Source organism: Lepidochelys kempii, chromosome 8 (assembly GCF_965140265.1).
Source record: "Lepidochelys kempii isolate rLepKem1 chromosome 8, rLepKem1.hap2, whole genome shotgun sequence".
NCBI lineage: Eukaryota > Metazoa > Chordata > Testudines > Cheloniidae > Lepidochelys > Lepidochelys kempii.
In genome coordinates this window covers 37,087,267-37,111,957 of record NC_133263.1, presented here as the reverse complement: position 1 = coordinate 37,111,957, position 24,691 = coordinate 37,087,267, and the positions used below count along the sequence as shown (strand labels likewise).

At 36.3% G+C, this 24,691-nt stretch overlaps 1 protein-coding gene across 9 annotated transcripts in view; it reads right to left on the bottom strand.

Moving 5' to 3' along the window:
* Positions 1-24,691, bottom strand: part of ANKHD1 (ankyrin repeat and KH domain containing 1) — a 206,664-nt gene that overhangs the window by 41,000 nt on the left and 140,973 nt on the right. For 7 of the 9 annotated variants that reach the window (XM_073356055.1, XM_073356058.1, XM_073356056.1 and 4 more), the window contains 4 exons: positions 24,535-24,662; positions 24,161-24,304; positions 22,382-22,484; positions 7,967-8,716 (listed from right to left, as the gene is read on the bottom strand). In XM_073356055.1, coding sequence (XP_073212156.1) covers positions 7,967-8,716; positions 22,382-22,484; positions 24,161-24,304; positions 24,535-24,662 — 1,125 coding nt within the window. The remainder of the gene's footprint in view (positions 1-7,966; positions 8,717-22,381; positions 22,485-24,160; positions 24,305-24,534; positions 24,663-24,691) is intronic. The other 2 variants (XM_073356060.1, XM_073356061.1) reach the window with 1 other exon arrangement.

Here is a 24,691-nt window from a genome sequence, read left to right as displayed (position 1 = left end):
AGTGTAGCAGATTTTAGAAGAACCCAAACTCTGAGTTCTTAAAGCCAGGATAATTTGTTTAAAAAAAAATCAAGCCTTTGAGATGGAAGTTTTCAGTTACAGTCCCAAAGGCATTCAGTTTAGTGTTAGGACTTACATTCCAGTGCATGAGTCAAAGGAGAGCAATGAAGTTTAGTTACAGTGTAAAAGCAGCAGTGTATTCATACCTGGACTCAAATGGAGTTCACTTCGCCTCAAAAGCTAAGCACCTTGTGAACAAACCAGGTCTGTATTATGAGTTTCCAGATACAAAGATCTTATGCTTCATCCACGTAATATGCATTAATACAGTGGTTCTCAAACTTTTGTACTGGTGACCCCTTTCACATAGCAAGCCTCTGAGTGCAACCCCCCTTATACATTAAAAACATGTTTTAATATATTTAACACTATTATAAATGCTGGAGGCAAAGTGGGCTTTGGGGTGGAGGCTGACAGCTCGCGACCTCCCCATGTAATAATCTTGCAACCCCCCTCAGGGGTCCCACCCCCTAGTTTGAGAACCCCTGCATTAATACTTATCTACCTCAGCAAGGTGCTGAGGATTCATTAATGTAATATACTGCTTTACGTGGTCAAAGCACTATTAAGTGCTAAGGTTAAGTGGATTTAAAAAGATTCATATTTTGGAAAAACAGTAAGACACTAAATCATCCAGCTAAGGACTGATTTTTCCCTAATATAAGCTAATAGCATCCTTCTGAAGAGGTATTTTACTACCTTTTTTGTGGGGGGAGGTGGGGGGGAGGAGGGAAAAAAGGAAAAAGCACAGAGGAATGTACTTCAGACATTTCATTTGTTTTTAAGACTCCTTAGTAATAGATTCCGTTTCACCTTAATGCAGATCCACCAAAATCAAAAGACCAGAACTGAATCTCTTCACAGGATAAAAGCTGTTAAACTCTGTGCATTAATGGAAAATCTGTACACTAGTTCCAAGTCAACTCTAACCACCAAGATTGTTACAATATTGGATATAATTGATTTCCTCCCCAATAACTTGCTAAAAGGCAATTACTATTTGCAAAATTTTAGATTCCTATAACCTTTTGGATGCCTGTTGTGATGCCCCAATTGTTGGCTGGTTGCCAAACCTGATATTGGACCAATGAGAACTGTTAATGTAATCTGCACTCTCTCAAGAATAATCTCTCTATGAAGATGGTATCCTGAAGATAATGTAGTTCATTGAATAGTAAACATATATTAATAGCAATCAGTAGGCTTGTTAAGGCCAAATTCTATATTCAATTAGATGTTTTAAAAAAGGACCATCATACCACAAGTATTTCTCAACACATTTTAACAAAATATTTTGTATGGAACCAGATTTAACTACACTAGTACTGATATTACACCCAGAGTCAAATATGTTCAGTGTTGTAAACATTACCGTAGAAAAGCAGGTCAGCTATAGGTCTCACTTGCAGAGCATGGAAACTCATTCTCAAAGACTGGCCATACCATGCTTCCAATCAGGATTTTGCAGGAATAAGAGAATAGTTCACCATTGTGTGTTTAAAGTCCAAAATCAATTGAACTAAAAGGAACACTTGCTTAAGGAGTCATTTATGTCCCTTATTAGATTTCCCAAGAAATATTTTAGCAATTTGCTATAGAAAGTTCAGGGCAATTTTCAAATGACTAAATCCAAGTGTGGTTCTAACCTATGGTATTAGGTAAACTACAGTGTTCCAGAGGAACAGCAATATGAACATGTAGCATTATATCCATTTTGTCTATCACTTGTGGCACAGCTTTGCAGTAATGGTATTAAGATCATGTGTAAAGGAGCAGCACACTGTACAAAAATTAAAAAGACGGTGTGAATCTTAAACTACATTGCTATGGCAAAAGATCGGAATTGGCAGCAAAAGATCAAGTGGAATTCTGCAAAACAGATGCTCCGATGGGATAAATCGGATTTAGTGGCTTTTTTTTTTTAAACACATGCCGCTATAAGCAAAGGGAAATCTTTGCTACACTGTGGAACAAGAGCAGGAGGAAAAAATATTCTCTTCTTGGTGGCATTTCATAAGCAAAAAAGCCACACTTTTCTGGATCACTTCTAACCCAGTTTATAACCTCACAAAAATGTATATTTTTAACATACTCTTGAAGGATGCAAAAGCACTTCAACTACACAGCACCACTGAAGTACATCAACTTTCAAGATGGAAGAGCAGCAAATTCAGTGGAGCACAGAAAATTGAACAATGTGGGGAAGGGAGATTTTGTTCAAGGACACTGGGGCAAACTCCTAGCATTAAAAAAAGTAGCCCTGGCATCTTTAGTCCCTGATGAATGGAACAGGGAACTTGAAAGAGCTCTACATTGATGCACTTTAGTAAACTTGTGTGGTACTGAACCATGAGAATGAGGGTCCCTCCCAAAAAAATCTGTTTTTAACAAATCTTTAACAGGCCTCTGAGAAAATATGCATGATTCAGTTGGAGTAGGCATTATGTTCCATTCATGACATGGAAAGTTACAGGGTGCAGGGCAATAGCCCAAACACACAAAAACTCAGTGACATGGAAGCCAAGTTTGCTACTTTACTTCCAAAACACAGACATGTAGGCACACAATTTATTTTAGAGGATTAGATACACTTCTGTCATTTCATTAGAAAGTATATAGATTAACTAAATATCGTTATCAATATATATAATTAAAAATAATTAAGAGTTTCACCACATGCAATTTAGGCTCTACATAATACTTTTGAGATTGTACTGATTTTAGATGCTTCCCTACAAAACACACTGATAAGACTTTTATAGAATACAGGTTGAACCTTCCTAGTCCGGCACCCTTGGGACATGACTGGTGCCGAACCAGAGAATTTGCCGAACCACAGGAGGTCAATATTGTAGTGAGCAGGTCTCTCTATTTTTATCTCGCCGAGATGAATGAATGGAACTATGCTTATGATGCCTCTAGCCAAGTTACTGGCTCTACCTAGTTACCGGCTCTCTTCATAAGAAGTGTTAGTGTTGTTACACAATTTTACTGTATTGGCACAAGGAAATAAGTAGATAAAGCATAAAAACCATAAAATAAAATCATGCTGGACCACAGATGTTGCCGGACCAGAGAGTGCTAGACTAGAGAGGTTCAACCTGTACTGTTATTCACAACATATTCAATAAGCTTGTTGCCTGAATAAGTCTGAAGTTTGAATGACTTCTGATTTTAGGGCTTCATTTAGATCTTCGTAAGTTTATGAAGGCCCTAAATTTTTTCAAAATGCATTTTCTTTAATATTCACTAAAACTTTAACAAACAATCCTACAAGGTATTAAAGATGATATTACTGGTATTTTTTAATTTGGGAAAACCGATTACAGGGAATCAGAGTAAGAACCAACTGATGTGATAACCTGACATTTTGTTCAAGGTCCATACCAAGTTTTAATCATTAAAACATTAAAAGGAGCTAAGGCAAACAGAGAGATTGTGGTTGATCTGACAGTTGTAGTATGAAGGTAAAATTAGACTTCAACTGCTATATTTATGAACTACTAAATATACCTCATATTACTGTAATAAAGACAGTTGGCAATAAGATTGGTATCTAAAGACAATATGACTAATAACGTAGGTTCATTTTCTTTGTTTTTTTCCCATGAATGTAAATTTGTGGTATTTCAGTATTGTCTAGTCTCTTTTATAAGAGCTTTCCCTGGAATTAAAAACCCCCACACTATTTTAAAATCCTGTTCTAGCAATCTACCACATTGTGATCTATTAATCTTTTAAAACTAATGACAAGCTGTCTGCTAGGTTCAGACTGAACAACATTTAACCAGTGTTATTTTAAATAGGAGTGTGTTTGTATATAATTGTTACTTTTCACATTATGCTTCAACATTTCCCACTTTGGATTACACTGGTGACCAGTATTATTCCAAATGGTTATGTATTTCATAATGTAGTAGCCCAGAAGTCATCTTTAACAACGATTCCAGAAATAAAAATTAGCACATCAATTTTGTGGAATCATTCAAGAGCATGGATTTCAGAGCCAAAAAAGTTTGCAGAATTAATGCACAAGCATTCAGTAAACTGAAAGTTTACATTTATAAATTCAGATTCAGTCCACCAACCAAATCTCTCTAGGGAAAGAATTCCAGACAGAAGCAAGGTGCAAAAAAGTCTGTATTTTGAATGAAAAGCGTGACTGACCAGCACAAACTGACCAGAGCAATATTAGTAAATTGGATAATATACAGAAACTGGCAAAAGGATATATCATTGTCCCAAGGAAATCACCAAAAAGCTTTGCATTTAATGTCGCTAATTGAGAAAGCTATCCATGTATGCATGCAATATGAACTACAAAAACCTCTGGTATACCAAATTTGTACTGCAGTGGAATAATGTACAATGAAGTCTGAAATTTGTATCAACCCATGTTCACCTATCTAGTCTCAGAAGATGCAATAAACACTAATTCTAATATAGTCTACACTGAAGAACTATAAGAGTTTCATTCACCTTTATAAAATCCAATTAAACCCTGCAACTAATATAGCACAACTTCAGTGAAAGGATTCAGAATTAGATGGGCGCTTTCTATAGAGCTATTAAAATAATTCAATTTATACTTTACGATTAAGGATAATTCAGTGGCATTCACTCTGAATTTATGAGTTCATCTTAACTTTCCAAATTCTGCTTAATTACTACAGCACAGATGGGACGCAAGATCACAGAATTCATTAAGGTGAATACACAGAGTAGGTAGCTTTAATGATTAAATTAGTAATCAGGGAAATTTAGACCTCCAACTCCAAATTACAACTCCAAACCTCCCCTAAACACCAACTGCCCTATGAATCACAGTAGCGCCTCCCTTTAGTTGAGGCACTAAACGACTAGGCTGACCAATAATAAGTTACAATGACATTTAATATCTAAATTGCTCAATGAAGACATTCCTTGGAGAGAGAGATTCAAGGAAGTTCATGCTACAATACTTAGCCCTTGTCTAAATGGGACCTTTGAGAAGTTTGCCACTGTTGCATTACCACTGGTGACAGTAGAGATATTAGCGTAATCAGGGCACCAGTTACTGCCAATATTTTTACCATTGTGTCAACTAGACCTGCTTTGAGTTGGGTTACCATACAGAGTGGTAAAAATGCTGAAGCCCTTTCTACACTAATGCTCCCACAGTTGCTATCATTGGTGTAGTTCTACCAGGGGTAGTGTAATCATGGCTACTTTAAAAAAAAAAAAGGAGGCTTTCAAGAAACACAGAACTTGGTAGCAATTGTCATTACACATAAACATCGGTTAATGTGGTTTATGTATACAAGACTTCTTGATTTCCATATTTTCTACTGCAAAACAACTTCCATATAAAACGGCACCATAATCTGATCTGCAAACTTGCCAGCGTGCAGTGTTCAAGAGCACCCTGAATATGGATAAAATGTGAAATTAGGGTGAACACATGTTTTAAGATGCTTTTAAGATTTTTAAATAAATGTATGTAACTTCATGATGAGATGTGAGCCCATGACTTTGAGGGTTTAATCTACTAAAAGATGTGTCACAATGTTGATTCCTGACAACTAGAGCAAAGTAACTAAAATCTCTCCTGATCATCTTCAGGAAGTATAACTTACATTTATGAAAAATCAGGAGAAAATACACATTTGTGGAGCAACAATAATTTCGGATACTACCAGTAGCAACAACATATGTAGCTGGGATTTCTAAAGTCCACTCATGGTTGTATTATTGGAAATATATTAATTATTAAGATACAGTACATACTTGTGGAACTTTACTAAATTTAACTGGCACTAAGAATATCTAAAGAAATACAAGTAAAAACTTCACTTACATAAATTAATTTTCATTAAGAAAAATCTTAATTGGTTAGACTCTAGTAAATCAGTTTTTATGAAATTAATGGATAATAAGTAGGCTATTCATGGTCACTCTGTTAAATACTGCACATTCTGAACATAATGACAGGGTTTTCAGTTAGACATAAAATATCCATTAGGTCTTTGTCATAAATAAATTGAGGTTTTTAAACAGTAAACATTCTGTATGTTTCAAATTTCACTTTCAAGCTAACTAAATTTAGGAAATATAAGTACAACATAACTCACTGTTAAAAGATTAAGCTATTTATGGTATAGGTTTTGAAAATTTAGTAACATTTTATGTACGATACACAAAGTAACGTTCGTATAAAAACCAGCTAGATTTCATTCGGTTACTGATTTGATCACTGCAAGTTACATTCTATATGAATGAAAACCATATAGCTAGTGATTTAAAATTTGACTACTAGCTATTTAAATGTACATTGTATGATCCATTTAGAGATTTGTGGTCGACATACATACAGAACATGTTATAGCAATAATATCCAATCCCAAAATTCAGCTCTTGTGAATCACACATTAAACACAAGATTTTCTTCACTGTACTCTGAAGTTTCACATTAAATTTTCAGTAAGAACATTTAAGAATTATGCAGGTTTTCTCCTGTTAAAAAGTACATTAACTCCTCTTTAATGCTCTGCAGAAACATGATTTGGGGTGACAAGGGACGACAACAATGTCAGAAAGCAGGACCTACATTTCTCTCTCCCTCACATACTAGAGAGTTTCTTTGAATGAAGTTATACATCACCATCTGGAGGAAGTTGATCTTGTAACACTTATCACAACTATCCCACAATATCCAATAGAGCTTGAGGGAAGACTGCTAAATTGCTGCCCATCCCGATACATGTACTCAGCTTCGGCAAGTTACTAGTTTGGAGGTTCCTGTGAGACTTAGCAAAAAGTCTTATTTGACATTTCTGAAAAGCCTGAGATGAAATTCAGAGGATAGGACAGTGACTAACTGAAGAGAGAAAGACAGGAGAATAAAGACTAAGGGACAGACGAAAGGAGTTGAGAAGAGGTGAGAGAGATGCTGGATAAAAAAAACAAAAACTAAAACTAAAAGCAGGACAGTGAGGACTGACCTGCCTATGAATATAATTGTAGCTACATATTTAGATCTTTCACACCTCCACCAAAAAATATAAATCTCGGCTAGATACCTGAAGCAAGCTCCACAAAGATGATACCTCTTTCCAGAATGTGGCTAGCAAGTGTAACCTTATGTGGGGGAAACCTTGATTCATCTTTACTTGTATCTTCATACACTTATTGGCAAGGCCAGGAATGTTTTGATTTTTGCTTTTCATCCAGACAGCCAATGTAGCATATTGATCCTGTGGGTCCACCACCATTTGATCCCTTATAGCGTGCCACATTTTAAATTTTGTAAAACAGTAATCATATTACTTTAACTGATGTTTAGAATTTAATCTGAAAACATGAGTCAATTTTATAAATAAGCACTAAAGGGACAGATGGTCTTGAATCTGTATTTAGAGTCTAGATTGTATTTAAACTGTTTCAATGCTTCCAGCAGAAAGGATAGTGGTACATTTGTCAGTACAAATGACAAAAAATGTTTTCATACTTCATTGGAGACAACTGCCACACTAAGTAAATCCATGTAGGGTTATATGCAAAATTCTATAGAAGACTTAAAACAAAACTAGTCATTTTCAGATTTCCTAATGGCAACTTCTAATTGCTCACAACAAGATTTCCTTAAAGTATCATAAAAAAAGATGAGGTCACAGGGGCTGCTATAATAGGTCTCCAATAAAAGGAAGTTTAGCACTTAGTCTTCAGCAATTTGGCAAAACAGATAGGGAAAAAACCTCATGTTAGAATTTGGAAGTGTCTAAAGATTAATAGCACTAATAAGAAATTAAATATTCTTAAGCAAGTATTCCCAAGTTGGAAAACCGCAAGATGTCTTTTTGGAGGGGAGGAGAGAAAGGGAAACTGAGCACACAAGTTAATGCAAAAATATGTATATTTCTTAACCCACCTGCTATTAGGTCATCAAGAGTGTCGGTAAGCGTCTGTGCTGGAGTGGCAACCATTAATCCGTCTGGTTCTTGAACTAACAGCCCCTGCCCATGTCCAGCAATTTGCTGCTGCTGTCCTACATTTTGCTGATTACCTAATACTTTCTGAAGGTCAAGAGAATCTGTCCCATTATAACCTAAGTTACTGGAAAAATTACACTGCGGTGTTGACAATGCTTGGATAGGGACAAACTCTATTTGTTCAGCAGGTGGCGAAGACTGTTGTTGTTCGTCATCTTTAGACAAGATTGTGTCAACCTGAGGTAACTCTGAAAAGTTTTCCTCTGGTAGACCCTCATCTCCTTCCACTTCTGGGAAGACACCTGTGTGTGGGCACTGCTGCTGCAGGGGAAGTGGTGTGTCTGTCTGACCTTTGGTCTCCAAATATTCTTTGGTAAACTGCTGCTGTGTTTTCATCTGCAACTGCCTTTCCACCTTCTGCAGCTCCTTCAATATTTTCTTCTTCTTCTGTACTTGTTCTTCTCTGTTCTTTTTAAGTTCTTCAATCTTATCCTTATTCAAAGGTTCACCTTGAATTAATTCCAATGATTTAAGTTGTGCTTTTTCAATAGCACTAATTCTCTGTCCAAGTTCATTCAGCTTGCCTTCAGTCTCTTCTACTATGCATTCCAAAGGCTGGTATGGGTGAAAAGGTGGCAGTAGGTCCTGATCTGCTACCTGCAGGGAACTTGACTTCTGCTTGGATGTACCTAAGCACATGAAAAATGTTTGAAAAAATGCCATGCTGAAGTTATCCCACACCTCCCCTCTCTCCCGACCCAAAACTTTGCAACTAAAACTGCACATCTGTCAAACCATATTAAGATGAACTAGATTATTAAAGCCTACACTCCATATTAGGTAGATGGCACAAGACAAATATAACTGGAATTTTAAATGCTGATCCTAATTGTCCCTTGTAATACTGCTATTTTAAGCTTAAAATGCCCTCTCACACTCATGACAATGGATATCAGGGAAGTCAAATCAGAAGACACAGCACATGGCTGTTTTAGTAATTTACTGAGTGGTTTGAGTAAATTTGCTCTAAGAAGAAAAAAGTTAGCAAAATAAACCCAGCAACAGGACAAACCCTTTTACAGACCTAACTTCCAAAAGCAAAGTGAAAAATAAGGCTGTCCAAATTGAAGGGAAACTAACTTTACATTGCATTGATATTTTATTTCCAGGCCACATGCCCCAAAATGCTATAGTATTCCTCCCTTTGGTTCAGATATCAGAATGCTGGCAATGTAAACGTAAAAAAACAAAACCAAATCACCTGCACTTATTTTTAATTAAGTATGGACATTTATTTGTAAGAGTACGGAAAGAAGAAAAATTAACCTATTTCTTGCTTGATGTTCTCCAAGGAGAGAACACCACAGGTGCAGCTCTGGTCAACATTAAGAATTTAAACATCCCTCTTCAAAACCAATCTAGCAAGAAATAAATACCCCTCCCCCTCATTCACACCTCCATGTGTGCTTACAAGCAATCACAGCCCTCAAGAAGGCAAGCCTCAGTTTGAGAAACAGCAAAAACTGCACACTGCTGCATGATTGATCCAACTGACCAGGCTTACAAGAATAAATCGACTAAGTGTTTAGATACCAAATGTAATGTTAATATGAAAAAATTAAAAGGGGAGAAAAGCTTTTAGCTTACTTTATTAGACACCAATTTTCATAGTAATAGTCAATATATTGAAAAAATAAAACAGTTTTAATTAAAGAGTTAAAACTTGAAAAATTACACACAGGCTAACCTAATTCTCCATCAAAAGTTGGAATTTAAAAAAAATACAAATGATAGTTTTAGCCATGACTATTTAACAATCAAATTACCTGGATCAGAATATAGTTGAAGAAAAACTCAAGAAAAACTTCACTATACAAATCATAGCTGCATAAATATTTCAAATCATTTTAAGAAAACTAGCTGAATTGCTCAGTCATGATGAACACATGTATTTAAACATCAATTGTTTTAAGCAAGGCACTTCAGCAAATCCAAGGAGAAGTTTTACTGGACATTAAAGCGAAAGCTAGATATTAAGGTGAAAATCAAAAGCAAGCAAAATTCAGAATTAATAATGCTGGTCCATGCAGAAGTGTATTAAAAGGTTGCACAAAAGAAAACACATTCAGCACTCTTTTCTGTATTTCTCTTGCTTCTGGAAGCATCAGGCTGAATCCTCACCTGCCACCTTTTAGCTTCCCCTGATCCTTGGCTGTAACTGCCCCAGATGTAACTTAGAGCAGCCTAAGGATTGCTCCATATTGCTCTGGCTGCTACTGTCCTATTAGGCAGTACCATAGGGGGCAAATCATATACCATGCCCCTGTGCTCTACCCCCACCTCTCCTCCTAGAGTGTGGATGAGGGAGGGGAGAATGGAGCAGTACACTGCTTTAGCCAATCAAGGGTTTCCCTAAATCAGGAAGAACCCTCAGCAATTCAAAGTGGCTGGACCAGGGCTAAGGATTGAGACCTCTGTGTTTAATAGCTAACTTTTCCTTCACTTAGATTCTGCTTCACATTGTGAAGACAGTGATCATGTTCAGCCCTTTTTTGACCACTACCCTAGCTCTTCTGCCCACTTCAGTTGCAAAGGAGTTTTTACTTAAGATTTGTATGCTCTGTCTTGCTTCAGAGCAGGGATTCTGGGGAAGTCTTAGGTTACCTGGACAGGCCATTTTCAAGTACTTAGGAACCACTGACTTTTTTGGTTTCCCAAATTTTGTGTGCGCGCGTCACAATGCAAAAAATGGCTTGATCTACTGAGGTTTCACCAAGTTTTACCTATTTATCCCACTGCTATAAGGTCTTCCAAAAAACAAAACAAAACACGAACAACCCAGAGTCATATCACATAGGGAAAATTTACTTTGCAGAAGTGAAGCTGCAAGTCTGGGCTTCTTCTTAGCAGAACTTCACAGTACCTACATGCTTTTCTCAGTGGTTCATCTTTGCCTGCCCATAGGATTAGGCTTCTCAAACAGTATAGCTGGATTTTTGTTTTTTTAATATAATATAGTTTAATATAATATAGTTTGCCTATACAATAAATTTTACAATGATATCAAAAGGGATTCAAATAATTAATATATCTATGGGGTATATACAGGTTTTTTCTTTATTCTTCTTTGAAGAACTTATTGAGGAAAACAAGTACAACACATTTTTCTTTTTCAACAAAGAAGAATTACAGGTCAAATGAAGGGCAAAAGTTAAGTGTTCAAACACATGGGCTACACAAAGTCAACCCAGCTACATCACTTAGGGGTGTGAAAAATCAACACCCCTGGGCAATGTAGGTAAGCCAACTGAATCCCCCAGTGAAGACAGTGATAGGTCAATGGAAGAATTCTTCCATAAACGAAGCTACTGCCTCTTGGAGGTGGATTACCTACGCCAGCTGGAGAACTTCTCTCATTGGCACAGTTCGTGTCTACACTAAGTGCTACAGCAGTGCATCTTTAGAGTTCGAATTATAAACAAACCCAAACTCTGTGTGCTCAATGCCTCCACTAGCCTGTGTTTCTATTGCTGAATGTGTGATTCTTTGGGAATGGAAATAAATTTTACCCAATATGAAAAATAAAATGTTTCCTCATTTGAAATCCTTAATGCTTCCTGACTTCTTGGATATACCCCAACATGCATCATTCTCAGACAGCACATACACCAGTGAGCCTCCTATCTGTGATGTTCCACCCATCCTAGGGTTTTGTACTATTACCATATTTGAGTGCTTTCCAAATAAAATGGATAGCAATAAATTCCTAGCTCCAATGTTCTACTCTGTTATCTTCACTGAATCAGAAGTACCAAGAGAAATTCAAAGAAGTGGAAAAATCTTATAAAGAGTTAGAGAAAACTTAATTTGAGCTAGTTAGTGGGGACACTTAGCACAGAAATGTGTTTAACTCAGTTTTTGGTTTTGCATTGCAGTATACCTTTAAGGTTGTGCAGCAGGATCAATTAATTTTAAAATATTTTTAAACTTTGGTACCTTTAAGTTTTATAGATATAATAATCCAGAAGTTATATTTACGGTCACTGAAGCTACATTTAAAGTTATTTCTTGTATTGTGATAAAATACATACAGGAATAAGGAAAGAAAATATCAAATTTGTTGTCAGTAGTCAACTTACTCTGTCAAATTAAGATGTTACTCTGACGAAGGTTTAATAAATCTAGCCTCACAAGAATCTTTTTCCTTGAAGTCTCTTGCTGAGAAACTAAGGGCATTAGATGCTGAGCTGCCCTCATCATTCCCAAGGTTATCTGATTGTCCTCTCTGGATTTTGCTAGAAAGGGGGCTCAGACAGCCTCTCCCTGATAGCTAATGCTATCCCCTCAGGAAAGTGAAGTTGCAGTTTGACAAAACCAGATCATAAGTAACTGTTTCCAGATTTTAACATCAATATTAACTTTATCTGCCTACTTGTGGAGAAAACAAGCCTCACATGAAAAGCTTCTAATGCTCCCTTCTAAGGATACATGGATTCCAACAGCAGTAGTATGGTCTTGTACAAAGACCTGACCCTTGTGGTTTATATCGGGCATAGGAGGCTCTTAGGCCCATCCTGCAATGTTGTATAGAGTCCTTTAAGTCTGCGCAAGGAGAATACGGGAAAAACTGATCTGTGGCCTGAATCCAGAGCATCCAGTCTCTAACCATTACAGGGAAGATGAATCCAGCTCACAGTATGCTGTTGGACAGATCTGAGTATTGTATTGTGACTACGTGGAGGGTAATGAGATGCATGTTTTCCCACCAACAATTATGAGAGCATGGAGGTGTTCAGTCATCAGCCTCTAATTAGTGGGTAGGTTCAGTTTTCAGGACATTACAAAACTTTCTCCAGGACAGTAAAGATCTGTGCCTGTAATCTCGTCGATGATAGGAGGGGGTAAGAGGGAAGAATGAAAATTCGTGTTTGAACCTGAAGTGTGTTTATCAAACCTGAAAATCATATTGTAAATCAAAATAGTGTTCTGGTTAGTAACTACAATCTTCAAATACTTAAAAAATATCTAAAATTTGTTTTTCTGGGATAATTAAAATTCACACTTTAAGAGGCCTAACTGCAAAGATCTACAAATTGTATCAGTTGAGCATAGCCATAAGTGTTTCCTCCTAACAGCAGAGCCAAAATGGTCAAATTTATGATGGATTTCATGGTTCCCAGAATGAAGTTCTAGGGGAGGCCACATTCAGTTATACTTGTGACAAAGCCATTATTTAAGACAGATACCAAATGTAACACTTAACTACAGCATCAAATGAAAGGAAAAGACAGACCTAGGGAGGAAGTCTTCATTCAAAGAAATCACATTTGAAATAAGCAGATTTTCAGATCTCCTTGGTATAACACTATCCTTAACACCCACTGCACTTATACATATAGTAGATGCCTAAAATCAAGGCAATGTTACATACTTTGACTCTTCAAATACAGATTTAACAGGGCTTAAACCTCAAATGCTAGGCAATCTAGAATTAAGTCAAGCATTTAAAATGTTCTTTTCCTTTTTAAGATTAATTTTTAACAGACATCAGCGGACATCTGACACCTTGGTACAAAGAGAGTAATAAAAATTCAATTGGTTAATGTCAATTTATTTGGAAAGCTTTAACATGCAGATTCATATGATGTGTTGCTGAACAAGAGTGGTTACAATTTTGAACACACACTATGTATGCTAATTCACGGCTGTAAAAACAAAACCCAAATCATATCTGTGCAATAGTTTATTCATATCACAAAAAATAAAGAACCACTTAAGTACTCAAAGTGCCTTATTTAAGTTGCATTAATGTGCTGTATTGTTTAATTATATGAATAAAATCATTAGAATTTTAAAGGTTAGTTAGCACAGTCACTATAACTGGGGTAATTTGTTTGCATGATCCTTGACTTGTAAGTTTTATTCCCATATTATAAAAACTTGTTTATATTGCTATATTTTTCAGTTTTACGTATCAGTTATTGTAAGTTATTTTAAAAATATGCATACTAAGAACACTTGTGCATCTGAAATCTGACTCTACAGTCAGGCTATAATGCCATATAGATAGTAACACAAGACTGACTTTAGTACTACCAATATAATTTGTAAAGCCAGCACTGCCACATCTACTGCAAAGAGAAAGTTGGGAAAATTTAAAAAAAATCTCATCTCCATAGCAACTGGTTTTGGTTGCTTTTTACAAGACTTGTTTAGCATGCAACTAAGGTTCAGGGCCACTGAAATCCCAGTTGTTGCTAGACAAAAATGTCAATGACTATGAGGTAATCTCAAGTCACATGGGAGAAAGTTGCTAAGTCTACATGCTCAGATAGTAAGAAAGTGGAAGTAAGAAAAGCAACAGAAGAATAAATATTTAAGAACAGGGTGCATAACCATTTGCTAATTTCTTCATTTGCAACTGGTAACATCATTTGCTCTACACTGCTTAGACCTCTCCCCACTATGGTTTTCTCCAGGACCCACATCCCACTCTTGAACATATTTTTTGAGAATTGAACTTTGACTACCCACTTGTATGCAGAGGATACCAAAAGCCTTTACTTCAATCCTTGCCTTACCTTTTACCTGCTTCAAATACTGGATCTTACGTTATTTCCTCCAAACTCAATATATCCCAAACTGGAATTCAAACTGACAGAGTACTCCTTACCAACTCTTTGTTCCCTTTATTGAAATCTTATTCACTCATATAGGTAACCTATTTGGTTTTACCCCCAGATCTTCCAGGTATATAAATCTGCCTTACAACTCCAAAGCACTGAACACAATACCTTGACTGTTCTGAAACTCATTTATATCCTTCTCTCCTCTCATTTAGCTTGCAATTCTTTTACAGTTTTCCTACATCCCAACACTCCAAACAAACTGGTGCAAGACATGGCTGCTGTCTTCACAGACTTGATTTCCATCAAGAAATTCATGACAATCTTTCTTCCCTATTGTTTGATGCCTGACTGTAATGGCAAATTCCTGGAATTCTGATTTCTGATCTGCATGCCATTCCCTACACTGAGCCCTGGTCTACACTACCAACTTATCCTTCAGTGACAAAGTTAGCTATGTGGACAGGAGAGCTTCTTTCATTGACATAGCTACTGCCTCTCAGGAGGTGGAGTACCTATGCTGTCAGGAGAAGCTCTCCTGTCAACGTAGGTAGCATCTTCAATAAGTGCTACAGCAGCTTTGTGTGTTGTAAGAGTAGACAAGCCCAGAGAAACGAATTTGTCTCCTTTTACAATGGATGACCGATCTCTCCCTATACTGCTGTTTCAAAATCCAAGCTCTAGAACCATCTCAATTTTTCTGAAAAAGATTTTTAGAATATTAATGACATCTCTAAGAACTGTATTTTTTTGCTTACCTAAATGGCAGCCTACTGTTTTACAGCAATAGTAGACTCTACAGGGACCCTGGTAACATCTGCAAATGTGATCATGGTAATATTTACCCCAAAGAAACATCTGACACAGTAAGTTTGGAAACAGCTATATAGAAAACAGCTTGCTTTTTAAAATTTTAGTTGGTCAAGAAATGCTTTAGAGTGTAATGCTTTACTCTTCACCATTGCGTCAAACATCTTTGAACCAGATAACCCAGTTTAAAAACCACTGCTCTAGAACAAGAATTTTTGGCTTAGTGCTAAAAGGCTGGGTTCCTATTATCTGTTTAGCTTTATAAAGATCAGTCATTTCAGAGGGATAGACTGGGGTTGAAATGTAATTTCTAGCTAATCTGATCATATTCCAGATCAGCTCTCAACTTGGCAGCCTTGTGCAACATCACTTTGCACTTAAGCAAGTGTCAGAAGTTAGAAGACCAACTGCTGAGTTTCAAAAGATTCTGGGATTTTGTTTCCACCCATTCAGTTAACAGCAGTTAAATACAGATTTCCAAAAACTCTAGTTAGTTTTCTACTGACTTACTGAAATCATTGCATACATCAGAACTCAACCCAGCATGAATGATAGAAGATACCCTCTAAGAAATATTTCCTCACTGGATCAGATACCTACTGGACAATGTTTGCATTTATACACTGTCAATCCCTGTACCATCTAGACACTCAATATTAACTAGAACATAAGTACAAAAGGATAAAAAATCAGATTCAGTCCATTTCTCAGCATGACCAGACTTCAGAGAGCATAAAACCATAGTTCATTATTTTAAAAATTTATTTAATGGCTTCTTCACAGAATAGTCTCTGATATCCTTCCTCTGATTTTGTGAGATTTAAAAATCTAGTCTGATTCAAAGTCTCCAAGGTTTAGGGTTGGATTTTCAAATTCACTCAGCACTTGCCTGACTCTGTGCCCATTGACTTCAGTGATAAAATTCTCACCGACTTCAAAGGAAACAGAGCTAGGTCAAAACTGACTACTCATGAAAATCCCACATAATGCTGAGGTTCAGTTTATTAAGGAACTCAGTTCAAAGTCATGGTGATAATGGAATTGGACCAATTACACCGGTGTCAAAATATACAGTACAGATTACTCAGCTACATGGACACCTTTGGCAAATTTTCAGAAAAACAGTGAACAGAAAAATGGTTAAGAGCCTACACAATTTTTCCACATGTAGCTAACTAATACACTACTCTCACCTTGATCCCTTACCACCAAGAGAGACAAAACTGTCAAACATTTTATCCCAGTTAGTTGAGTATTTTGGTGGGTTTATCTTTCACTCTTAGTTGCTACTTCAGTGAACCCCCAAGAAATGCATACTAATAATTTACCCATTGCACAGATGTAATAGAATTGACTACAGAATTTAAAATTACAATGTAGTTTTGCTTATAAATCTATGAAAAAAACTTGTCAGTCTCCTCCTTTGTTTCTTTACTCTGATTATTCTCCTAAATTAATTCTTTTAATTATAAACCAGGAATCTATAAACTAAACTATAGGTTCTACTCTGTACATTAGTAACAAGTATGCGTGTTTACTTTTGGCAACCAAAGATTAGCTGGGCACAAAAAATAGATATTTTTCTAACTCACTTTTAAAGTGTTAAAGCTGAATAATTCTGAACATGCATTTAAAGCCTAATGAAAAATCCTTTAAGGTGGCAGTCATACAGTATTTTGCCTACCAAATATATTACTTCTCCAGCTGCCTATGTGAACTAAACAGGCTAGACCCCTGCCAGATTGTTTTAATATGTGAGGTACTCTGGATCTATGACCAGTATGCATAGAGTGGACGGGATTAGGGTGAATATCTAGTTTACATGTGGTTGGTGGGGTCTCAAACAAAAAGGCAATTGAGGTAAGAGCAGCAGTATTTCTAGCATCTATGGAGTGTAAATAAAAGTAAGTTGTTGCCTATGTTGGTATTGAGAATTGAGATGAATGATTATGGAATATATTAAAGTGTAAGTTGTCAAAATAGCGGTCTCGACTACACTGGGATTGTGGGATGGACTGGATAGATCTCTGTGCAATGTAAAAGAGGAGATACTAGTGTAACTCTACTGCAATGGGAGAATAAATCAAAGGAGATTCTGGCTGGGAAGGTCTGCATACGGGTTGGATGGTTAGCACAGTATGAGGATAAGAGGCTCATAAAGAACTCTTGATTTACAGTGCGAGGATGTAAAGATGTCTCTGGGGAAGGACAGCAGATAGTGGTCAAAGTATAGATATTTATGTAGCTTCGGCTCAATTTCCTGACTTTCAAAAACTCTGCATCTGCTCGTGGCATGTAGCTTCAGGAAGAGAATATACATTGGTATAACTGTTTGTAGCATTCCTCTAATTTAATACAGAAACATTGGTGGAAGACTACTTGTCTTAAACAGCATTCTGCTGTCCCCCTTCTGTACTCACTGATCAAGAGCAGGAGAGAACTCAGTGAAAGTTGCTAAACCATTTCCCATCTCGAAAAACAATGGAAGGATAGTGATAAAACGTTGATAAGTCTGGATAGTCTCAGTTAAGTTTGTCAATATTAATATTAGTTCATTTGTAATGCAATAATTCCAAACTACATATTATGAAGTGGAACTTTTACTTAGCAAAATCCTACATAGTTGCCAATTTAAATTCAAAAATATAATTTCAGATTTGTTCATAACTTCTTAAACATTGTTTAGTACTAGAGAGAACTGAAATATTTTGATTTTTTTTAAAGCTAAGAAATTTGCTTTTCCAAGGACTACCTACACATTTTTGGAGTATCATTTTAAAAAATTCATAGTTGACATTTTTAAATTAAAAATTTTGAAAATATATAAAGGGTGAGATCATAACATTCACTGACTATATTCCATGGAAAATTAACTTAGCATATTTTTGTTCTATGAGTAATATTTAGAGTGCAGAAGAAAATTTAAAGGTCCCTTTCTTAAACACTGGGTTGCATTTACAAATTAACAGAATAATGATCAAATTCATAGCTTTATATCTTTTTCTAAACTTTGCTATGATTTTTTGAACTATAGCATCTTCTGACAGCTTTTTATAAAGTAGCAATAATTTAACATTCAATTAACTTTTTTGCAAGTGGGAAGAGAGGAAATTGCCTTTGTTTTAAAAAAATCTACATCTAAGCCTGTACTCAAAACAACAGAAGGAGGGTTAGGTGTATATATTGTGAGGTTGAGAATTACATCTGCTAGGGACTGACAGCTGGTGTAGCCTATACAATAGTACAAGCATAATGAGACTAATAGGTTACATTTGCAGGGGAATGAATAGAAAGTTCTCTGGGCTAAAACAGAAAGTCTAGTAGCTTAATCCTGACACCATGTCAGGAAAACAGTTGTTTATTAAAAGGTCCTAAATAAACTACTGTTAAAGACTATTAAAAGATCCCCCATTAGGTCAGCCTGGCCAAATTTTATCTGCCTCCTTACTGCAGGACAGTATTTTTTCATGAGGGAAGAAACTAGTTATTTTTTCCATCAAGTTCGGAATTAGAATTGATTATTTATCTGGCTGATAAACTTTCATGACAATTTTGCAAGACTGTTCCAGAGAGCAGCGTATCAAGTCACTGCAATTCTGCATCACCACCACACGCATAGCCTGCCATTCATTGTGTAAAAGATCCATGACCACCTAGGATTTCACAGTCATCACTGCACCATACACCATAGCCAGTGAGGACTTAACCTGATGCATAGTCAGAGTGTGGGTCCTTCAGCTCCAGATGTACAGTCCCCACCACTGTAGCTAAAGGCAAACCTCCTCTGGTTGTGTCAGTATTCCTTATTACCACTATCTAGTTCCTATTCCATATGGTTGAGGACAGTGGCAGACATCAACCAATGTACTACAGCTCACAAAAACTCTTTTACTTCAACATTTGAAATGACTCATTTGCACCAGGAATTAAAAACTGCAGTTTAAGTTTTATGTGGGTAAATTAGATGAGTAATAGACACCCAAAGAGACTAGAAGTGGTAATATGTAATTTTCTCCCAAATTCTTTAATTTCTAATGCTTTCTTCAAATTAAGTAAAAATTATGGTCTTTCAGCGCACCACCACCTATAAAAATTCAGTCCAAAATATTTCCTCTTCAAAACTTAAACGGGATGAAATTAGGGCTTATAACTCATTTGTGATCGACCTTACTTCGTTTTCTCAAAAAATTTATCTAAATATTTCTAATGCACCTATCACCATATCTGTTAAAAGCTATAGTACGTACTCCTCTGAAGATTGTGGACCCTTCCTTTTTACTCCACTTGATTATTCTTTACATTCTTGCTCATCAGGTTTCTACCCAGACGAAGCATACTTATCTGAACATTTTCCATTTCCTTTTTGCCAGTTCTCACTTTTTTCACCTGTGTTAATTTTCTCCTAAATATTGCTGTTACAATTTGATATTTGTCAAAATAATTTAATTATACAATGGTTATTAGATGTTAAACCTTACTCTTCTCCTACATCTCTAGCCTGGTAATTTGCCACTGAGACCTAAATCAAACCGCTTTTTAAAATCCTAGTAAGAGTCCACTTCAAGCCAAAAAGACAGCGAATAATTTGATTTCGCTAGTCCAACATTTAATTTGCTAACTCCTCATTATGAAAAGTGTTGCTATAATATTTGCTGCAAAAGTTTAATACATTGATTATAAAAAATGGGTAGAGCTGGAGTTAGCGGATATACAAATGAGAAAAACAACACCCCTCTCATTTTGAAGTAGCTGGTTTAGAGTTTGTGTAAACCTCACGAGAGACCTGGTCAAAGCTTTTTGGACATAGAAGTCTATTTTCCTATTGCAAGTGAATGTTGTGACCTAAAAGCTTGACCAAGTCACTAAATTTTTCTTCACAGGAATAATGAATATGCCTCTCATTGTACCCTCTACTACAAATGCACTGCCTGCACCCCAGCAAAAGAATCCACACAAAATTTTTAATGCAACATTAACGCTACATAATCTGTCAAAAGTTAGGGAGTGAAAATGTTACAGATTAATACACAACTCTTACTCCAGCCCATGCTATACAAGAGCTAAATACTGTATATATGCAGGATAGAATATTTATATGACCACCTACTTATTTAACACAAAACATAATTTTTTCTACAACCTTAGATACACTTAAGAGGTTACACACACTACGTTCATTTTAAAGTATATTTTTTCCCTCAAAGATATTATGTACTTTAGTTTCATCAGAACCTATGAAGAATTTCTCTAAAAATTGCATGTTTTCTTTTGGGGACCCATACACTTCTGAACAAAACCAGCAACATGCTGCTGCTCAGAGAAATACCTGAGATGCATTGACAATATGCTTCTCTCCCCCTGTCTGCATGTTTTGTATAAACATAACTAATTTTTATTTTCTCATGTGATCCAAATTTTAAAATTTCATTTAAAAAGGTTGTGCAGAGAAGTAAAGCCTAAATAGTACTGCTCTGAATCAGTATATTATCAATGTATCTAATTTCTCAGATAATTAAAATGAAAACCAAACTGTCCATCAGATGCAAACACGTGTTTCCATATGCCAATTAAGAGGACTTGGTGATGTTTTTACAGAAATATTTATCACTGAAGCACTACTGATCATTAATACTTAATTTAGCTGTAAATTTATCTATGCCGGTATATATTTCTATTTAGACATCGTAAATAGTAAGGACAATGCCTCCTAGCTCTTATACTGTGCTTTTCATCATCCAATCTCAAAGTGCTTTATAAAGGAGGTCCCTATTTTACAAATGGTGAAACTGAGTCACAGAGAGGGGACACAACTTGCTCAAAGTCACCCTGCAGACCAGTGGCAAAGCTGGGAAGAAAGCCCAGGTCTCCTGAATCCCAGTCTGGTTTCAATCCACTAGGCCAGGTCTGCTATACATATTCTAAAGTAGTAGGGAAACAAACTACGATAACATTATTTCTCAAATACAACTTATGTAAAGATAATCAATACATATCACATTTGCACAGAATGGAGAATTAGGGTTGCATATTCAATCTTAGTTTTTCACATTTCTATTCTAGTCAGTTTCCTGTGTTGTGTCTGTCATTGAGGTACTGAGCTCCTTCCTGCACTCAAAAGTTAAACAAGACTAATACCTAGCCAATATGGTTCCCATCTACTGCAACCTTAACATTCCTATTTTGATATTTTAAAATCCTTTCCCAAACCTCCCTACTTCCCCCCCAAAATAACTCTAGAGCTATTAGGCCTAAATGGCCTCCATCTGGAGCTCTCCACAAGAGATACTTTTCTCTCACTGAACTAGCTTAAACAGAAAAAAAAGATTTCAATGCGGAATCCATTTCCAAAAGGATGACCCATGACTTTTGCCATTTAACTATTGAAAACAATACCATTTTCTTTGTGAAAATGAGTTTAGCCTTGCTTAGAATGAAAACCCTGACACAACCATAACAAACTGGGCACTATCCTACAAGTAGCTTTGCAGTTAATTGTTTTGGCAATATGTAACTCATGTCACTAGTTTAAACAGAAAATGGGCTGATGCAATGACTATATGGAGAAGAATTACAACTATTTTAGAATGATCAGTGTACAGTACTTAGTCTTTGTTAAGTCGCACCCACACTAATACACTGTTCAAATGGAAATTCAATAATTGATCATTTTCTTCAAGTAATTTTTTCAATAAGCATGATCTGTAACCAATGTTAATGTTCTATACTACACAATGAAATAATAAATATGAATTACACATTACAGAGAACATTGTGCTCCTGTTAGAACTACATCTTGTATTACAAGTGTTTAAGGATTGATAAGTGAGGACTGACCTATACATTAGTTTCGGAAGTACTATAATAAAGCTTCCCCCAATCCTGCTAAAACAAGATACATTCAAGTGGCCACATACTGACCTTTCTGTACTCCCAAGAGTGGAGGAGAATTCTCTTGAGGAGCTCTATCAGGTTCCTGGGGAGGTACAACCATGGCAAGTGCATGCATTGGTACACGTGGAACCTAAAAAATCAACTCAGAAAGAACTTGTCTCAGTTTTAGTTTTCAATGGATAAGAGTGTAATAACTTAATCCAGAAGCACATTTGTTTGCACACATTCCCTTCCACTCAGCCTCCAACTGTGTGCTGCATGTTATCCCTTAACATACCAACTTCCAAAAGTAACGTTTCATACTAACTGCAAAGTTAACCATACTCTTTCCCCTCTTCTACCTCCAAAGTGGTTAAGTCACTGCATTTACTTGTTCTTGTACTATCCAATATTCCATACCCAGAAAGATGGGAAATTAAACTGCCTCATGAGTTAGGGAGTCCCAAGGATTTTGAGGAATATAAAGGTCCCAGTAGCCACAAAAGTAGTTAGGTTTCAGAGTAGTAGCCGTGTTAGTCTGTATTCGCAAAAAGAAAAGGAGTACTTGTGGCACCTTAGAGACTAACCAATTTATTTGAGCATAAGCTTACGTGAGCTACAGCTCACTTCATCAGATGAAGTTAGGAAATTATGCACACAGATAACTTGGTATCTGGTACAAGACCACAGATCAGAATTCCATTAGTTACCTCCTTTTCAAATCTTATGCAAGAAAGGGGGCATGTGAAAAACAGTAATGAACTGCTATACAATACTTCGTATTGGAGTTGTAATTCTTCACTTGTTGATCCAAAGTAGTACTTTACTGGCCTATTAGATCCTGCCATCCAAACACTTTTGGGAAAGTGTTTTGTTTTGTTTGTTTTGTTTGTTTTTAAATAGAAGCTATCAAATTTTAAAAAGTGACCACCTCCTCTTAATATTAGAGCCATTACTGAGGGCAGACATTGCTCAGTGAAACTTCATCATACACTGTACTTGTATATGTAGTAACTAGTGCAGTCACAGCACTTGTGTGGTTTTCTTTAAATAAAAACTCTTGCCTTTTAAACTACTTTATGTTAAACTTTATGTTGCCAGTTTTTGGAAGTACTCAGAACACAGTATTAGCCTAGACATTATATACGTAGCTTTTGAAACTCTGAATGTAACTGCATTATACGCTTATGCTCAAATAAATTTGTTAGTCTCTAAGGTGCCACAAGTACTCCTTCTCTTTTTGCATTTTATCGGTGTCTTTTCTTCTCCTAACTGTATTCTCTCTATCAACTAATTCTTGGTTCTCTTTGTAGGCTGGGGTTTTCCTGGAATTCTTAGGGAGTTTGGTGGCCAACTCCCACTGAATATCTAGTTCCCTTGGGCCACTTTGAAAATCCCAGGTACATGCAATAAGCTGCCTTTCACTTTACGCAAGATACCAATACTTAAGGAAAACAAGCATCAGTGTTTCCAGTGCATTACCACATGGCTTTAGGAGTGCTGAGGCAAGAGGGTAAAGGCTGAGTAACTTCAATCAAGTGCAACAGTCGCCTAGAAATGCTGTATCTGGACTGGCTTATTAGGGAATAGAAATTATTAAAAGTAAGATGGATGATATATGTGTATTTTTCAGGAACTCCTAGGTAAACAAAGCTTCATTCATGCCCCCTTTTGATAAGAGTTTCTAAATATGTAACTTATAAAAATCAATGTCACTAATCTTTTACTTCCACTAAACTTTGTTTGCATAAAAAGACAAGTTTACTAGAAAGGTTTATTTTCTGTTGTGGAAATGTATGTTTAATTACACTTTTCTTTATGTCTTACCTGAGACTGATCCTGAGAAGGTGGTGTGAGCTGAGACATGTCTGCAGTAGGAACTGACAGAACATTGTTTGGGTAATCCAGTAAGTAAGAAACAACATTTGTATGTCCACCCTTTGCAGCTTCAATAAGCATTGTTGAGCCATCCTGGGGTGAAAGTTTGGAGACAGAAAATGTAACAGTAAGGTGAGCTCTTCTATCCTCTGTGCTATATAAAAGTGAAGAGATTTTTCTGTGAAATTAAGTTTAAAGTTGCCCAGCCTTGGCTTTTAATCAAAGTCAACTCTGCAGTACTTTAGTTTCAAGTAATGTATAAGGATAAGCAATTATGGAAGGTGAGTATATTAAAATCACAATGAGTAATTTAAATTGAATACCTTAAGTCGATGAGTAGGATCTGCACCATGAGCCAGGAGGAGCTCAACAACTGCAAGGTGGCCCCCCGCACATGCCAACGACACCACTGTGTGGTCATTATTAGCAGTAGCCCTATTAACATTGGCACCTATGAAGAAAACACCTCATGCAGAATTA